The sequence below is a fragment of the Rutilus rutilus genome (genome assembly GCF_951802725.1).
Source record: "Rutilus rutilus genome assembly, chromosome: 8".
Taxonomy (NCBI): domain Eukaryota; kingdom Metazoa; phylum Chordata; class Actinopteri; order Cypriniformes; family Leuciscidae; genus Rutilus; species Rutilus rutilus.
In genome coordinates, this window is record NC_140222.1 from 6,945,586 (window position 1) to 6,951,276 (window position 5,691).

General features: G+C 37.6%; 1 protein-coding gene across 1 annotated transcript; it reads left to right on the forward strand.

The window, feature by feature from the left end:
* Positions 1-546: 546 nt before the first annotated feature.
* Positions 547-4,881, forward strand: LOC311294822 (uncharacterized protein; the record flags this gene model as incomplete). The annotated part of the gene is made up of 5 exons (XM_084415855.1): positions 547-826; positions 1,091-1,390; positions 3,799-4,119; positions 4,365-4,508; positions 4,605-4,881. 5 exons carry the CDS (start codon positions 547-549, stop codon positions 4,619-4,621), a joined length of 1,062 nt encoding a protein of 353 aa, XP_084271981.1. The 3' UTR covers positions 4,622-4,881.
* Between the last annotated feature and the right edge of the window lie 810 nt (positions 4,882-5,691).

Consider the following 5,691-nt stretch of genomic DNA (forward strand, 5'->3'; position numbering starts at 1 on the left):
GGTGATTCAGCCCTGGTGTCAGTGAATGAGGGAGATTCAGTCTCTCTAAACTCTGATCTTACTGAAATGAAGGATGATGATGTGATTCAGTGGAGGTTTGGAGATGAAAACACTGTAATAGCTGAAATCAATAAAAGGTTCGACAGAATCACTGTATATGATGATGTTCTTGATGGGAGATTCAGAGACAGACTGAAGCTGGACAATCAAACTGGATCTCTGACCATCACAAACATCACAACTGAACATGATGGAGATTATAATCTACAGATCAACAGTGAGAGCAAGAGTTTCAGGCTCTTTGTCTTTGGTGAGTTAAATATCAGTTTAACTTGTTTTAATGTTTTAATCAACGCAAATATACAATTAATAATTCAATATCCATTTTGCTTTTGGTGTTTAATGATGATATTCCTTTAAATTGTAATCTATTTTCTTTTATAAATCATTAACTGATCGTCTTAATCTGTGACAAACCCTGTGTGTGTGTGTGTGTGTGTGTGTGTGTGTGTGTGTGCGTTTGGTGATTCAGTCCTGGAGTCAGTGATGGAGGGAGATTCAGTCTCTCTAAACTCTGATCTTACTGAAATGAAGGATGTTGATGTGATTCAGTGGTGGTTTAGAAACACTTTAATAGCTGTAATCAATAAACGGGCAGACAACATCACTGTATATGATGATGTTCTTGATGGGAGATTCAGAGACAGACTGAAGCTGGACAAACAAACTGGATCTCTGACCATCACAAACACCAGAACTGAACATGAAGGAGATTATAAACTACAGATCAACAGTGAGATAAAGCCTTTCACTCTCACTGTCATTGGTGAGTTAAATATTTGTTTCACTTGTTTTATATTTTAATCAGCACAAAGATACAATTATTAATCCAAACTCCATTTTGCTTCTGTTGCTTAATTATGATATTCATTTCAAATTAAAATTTCAAACAATTTACTTTTTTAAACCATCAAGTGACCGTCTTAATCTTTGATGAACCCTGTTTCTGTTTATCTGTTTATCTGTGTGTGTGTGTGTGTGTGTGTGTGTGTGTGTGTGTGTGTGTGTGTGTGTGTGTTCGGTGATTCAGCCCTGGTGTCAGTGATTGAGGGAGATTCAGTCTCTCTAAACTCTGATCTTACTGAAATGAAGGATGATTATGAGATTCAGTGGAGGTTTGGAGATGAAAACACTGTAATAGCAGAAATCAATAAACGGGCCGACAGAATCACTGTATATGATGATGTTCTTGATGGGAGATTCAGAGACAGACTGAAGCTGGACAATCAAACTGGATCTCTGACCATCACAAACACCACAACTGAACATGATGGAGATTATAAACTACAGATCAACAGTGAGATCAAGAGTTTCAGGCTCTTTGTCTTTGGTGAGTTAAATATCAGTTTAACTTGTTTTAATGTTTTAATCAACGCAAATATACAATTGATAATTCAATATCCATTTTGCTTTTGGTGTTTAATGATGATATTCCTTTAAATTGTAATCTATTTACTTTTATAAATCATTAACTGATCGTCTTAATCTGTGACAAACCCTGTGTGTGTGTGTGTGTGTGTGTGTGTGTGTGTGTGTGTGTGCGTTTGGTGATTCAGTCCTGGAGTCAGTGATGGAGGGAGATTCAGTCACTATAAACTCTGATCTTACTGAAATGAAGGATGTTGATGTGATTCAGTGGTGGTTTAAAAACACTTTAATAGCTGAAATCAAACGGTTCGACACATTCACTGTATATAATGGTGATGTTCTTGATGGGAGATTCAGAGACAGACTGAAGCTGGACAAACAAACTGGATCTCTGACCATCACAAACACCACAACTGAACATGCTGGAGATTATCATCTACGGATCAACAGGGAGATCAAGAGATTCATTCTCTTTGTCATTGGTGAGTTAAAAAACATTTACACCCGTTTTTTAATGAAAAAATGTAATGAATTCAAGCACAATTTTGCTTTTGTTGTTTTATTTTTTATTTTTTAATGTAAATTTTACACTATTTGTCAGAATGCAACAGAAGATCCAAAAGCAAAAGTAATTCAATTCAAAGTCTTTAATGTTCAACAAAAAGTGGCTTGTAGTAGATAGCTCAGAACTGGAACTCAAAAGACGCTCTCCAGGGAGACAGCTTCACAGTGGATACTTTGTCAGGAGAGATAACGTTGAACAGAAAAAATTCTCTCTCTCTAGTTGGAACTTGTCCTTGTAGAAAGCAGCTTGAGCAGAGTAAACTTAGGCCCCGTTTACACGATGGGAAAACGCAGATATTTCCCTGCGTTTTGGCCTGTCATTTACACAAAAACGCCGTTTTTATCCCAGAAAACGATTATTTCTAAAAACTCCGGCCAAAGTGGAGATTTCTGAAAACGCCGGTTATGTGTTGCCGTGTCAACTGGGAGAAACGGGGTTTTAGGTTCTCAAACGTCACAATATGCGCCAGAAAATGCTTACGTCATGTGAGCGCCCTATGTTTAGAGTATGTTTGGCTACTATTTGATCATGGATGCTGTTAAGGTGGTACTTATTTTTACTTTTGTGCAAACGTTTTTGGCCTGTTTGCATTTGCTTCGCTGTCTGTCCACACAAACGAACCTCGCGCCATGTCTGTTGTTTTGAAAGGAACTGGAAGTCGTTCGTGCTATTCGTTGTTGTCGATTTTGAGGATTCTGATTGGCTTGCATGGCTTTATCCTTCTCCCTACACTGCCGCCCATAGGTTTGGCATAGTTATGATGTTGCTCGACGGCGTATTTATGCGGGTTGTGTGCACAATGTTATTTTTGAAAACGGAGGGGGAGAAATATTTGTTTCTCTAAATACCTGGCTATGTGTAAATGTGGCCTTAGTTGAGGCTCACCACATGAGACACACTAAGGCGAATGCTGCTACACAAGACAAGACTTTTGCTGACAAAATGAGAAAGCGTTACTCACACAATAATCCGACACAGCAGAGAGAACAAACACCAGTGCTGCGTTCCAGTCCAAAATTGTCATGCCCTTCACTCGCTAACTTCCCTCCGTCTCGTTCACTCGGATATACGTCATTGCGAGTGCCCACTACTGGCGGAAACTGCAATGGGCTGAATTGGAACGCCCTAAGCCCTTGATCACTTGGAATCAGCTGTGGAGTTTATTTATTATTTACTTTTTTTTTTTTTGTTTAATGCAGCATCCAAATGTATATAGGTGTGTTTGTTGTTTTAAATAAATAAAAAATAGAATTAATATATCATTGAGTTGTCTGTTGTGGTGGTGATTAGACGAGATCTGTGGTGACGTCACATTCGTACTGCATTGTGGGACATATAGGTGCCTGAAGTGTACATTTGAAGTAGACTCGCTCCCTCGGTCAAAATCGAGGGAACGAGGGTCTGTCCGTATAAACTTCCCTCGTCCACTTCACGAAGTGGAACGCACTTCAAAATGGCGGCAGGGATTCCCCCAAGGGGAAGTGCTTAGGGAAGTTCGCAAGTGCGTGTCTAAAAGTGGACTGGAACGCAGCACAGAAGTAGACCGAGTAATCAGACAAGACACAGGTGTCAGCGCAAAGCAGTGCGAATGCTGATTGTGATGATCAACAGGTGATGACAGAGTGTAAACATGAAAGTGTGTGTGTGCTGGTGTGTGAGTGAGATGAGTGTGTGTGGTAGTGTGAGAGTGAGAGAGAACATAGAAGCAACCTGACACTATTTAATTTAGTAAACCATTATAAAGTTATTTAACGGTATTAATCTTTGCAAACCCTGTTACTGTTTGTTCTCTGTGTGTTTGACAGATGAAGTGAAGTCAGTGCCAGTGATGAAGGGAGATTCAGTCTCTCTAAACTCTCCTCTTACTGAAATAAAGGATGATGATGTGATTCTGTGGATGTTTGGAGATGAAAACACTGTAATAGCTGAAATCAATAAACGGGCCGACAGAATCACTGTATATGATGATGTTCTTGATGGGAGATTCAGAGACAGACTGAAGCTGGACAATCAAACTGGATCTCTGACCATCACAAACACCAGAGCTGAACATGAAGGAGATTATCAACTACTGATGTTTTCAGGAAGAAGATTTTCATCAAAATTATTCAGAGTTTCTGTCTATAGTGAGTAGAGATAATTTTTCTTCTCCTTCAAATATTGTTATTTTATTAACTATTTACATATTGAATTGTTGAATCTTTTACAGTTTGAGATGACAGACCGTATAAAAACTCACTTGGAACCGAATATAAGATTGTTGATTAGATTTGATCATATTTCTGTGTATTCAGAAATATTAGTTGATGTCAGCGCTGATATTAGTGTTTATTGACTGATCTGATCTCAGTTTGATGTGTTTATTCCTCAGACCCTGTCCACTGTTGTGGTCCTACTGAAGCTGTGATCCGATTGGTCCTCTCTGCTCTGGTGGGCGTGGCTACTGTCATTATTGTGGTTTATGAGATCAGATCCAGAAGAGCTGAACGAGATCAAGCACATATTCACACATCAGGTACATGATTGATGTCATTTCTCACAAACTGATACTGCATGTATAAATATCTGTGAGATTTATTAATTTATGGCTTTTTATGTTCATCTTTTTCAGGAAGTATCGAAATCTAAAGCAGAACGCTGAACTTTAAAGGTTTTTCAAGTGTGTTTTTGTTCTTCTAGTGTTTTTTTTTTCATAATAAATACTGATGATTATTTGAGTTTGTGCTCTCTTTCAGTGTCAGATTTTAACAGTGTGACTTTATTGTTTATAACTTCTCTCAGATACAAAAAAAAATAATGTATAAAGAGACCCACAGATCTCACTTTAATACTGCTGTATATTTGCTGTATGTATTTTCTTGCCTTTATCAATAAAGTTTCTCACTCTGAGGTTCAAGAGTCATGATTTATTACAATTATTTTGTCGAGCGCCTCCTGGAGGAATACAGACTTTATATAGTTTAAAAATTTCAGAATTATGGAACATATAAAGCTTTACATTATTAAAATATTATTTAACTATACTGATATTCGTACTGTTTTTCTATCTACAATAATAAACAAACAACTTCCCCCAGCCTCTCCTTTAACCTGAGAAAATACTGATTTGAGACACATTATAATTTGCTTTGAGATCACAGTGAAATACATAAACAACATATCGATGCTCCATTTCCTCCAACGATAAAGTCTTTAAATCTCTAGTGTGATTTGTCTCTGTGGTCTCGTCTGAGGAGCAACACCTCCATCTAGTGGCTCACCCTGAACTCACATGTTATCAGGAGTTATTTACTCAGTCTCTGTAATGAGATCCAGTGATTGTGTCTGTTACTCAAGAAAGCCACTAGATGGCGCTGTGTTCAGTATTATGTGACGAACACTGTGAAACGAGTAATGAAGAATAAAACCACATGTTGAAGTGTTCAGAGAAAATAACCAGACATGTTGTATGGAGGCAGATTAGTCTCAAATATAATTCACGCAAAAAAACATGATTCACAAATGCGTAGACAATTTCACATGCATGAAACCTAATTCACGTGCACACAAAAAAAATCCACGTGCGTGAAAAAAAAAATATATTCACAAAAAGCAATTCACATGCGCAAAATAAAATTATATACTCATAAAGTACATTTCACAAATGCAAAACACAATTCGTAGGTATACAACTGTGCACAAAAACCTTTGAATGTTTA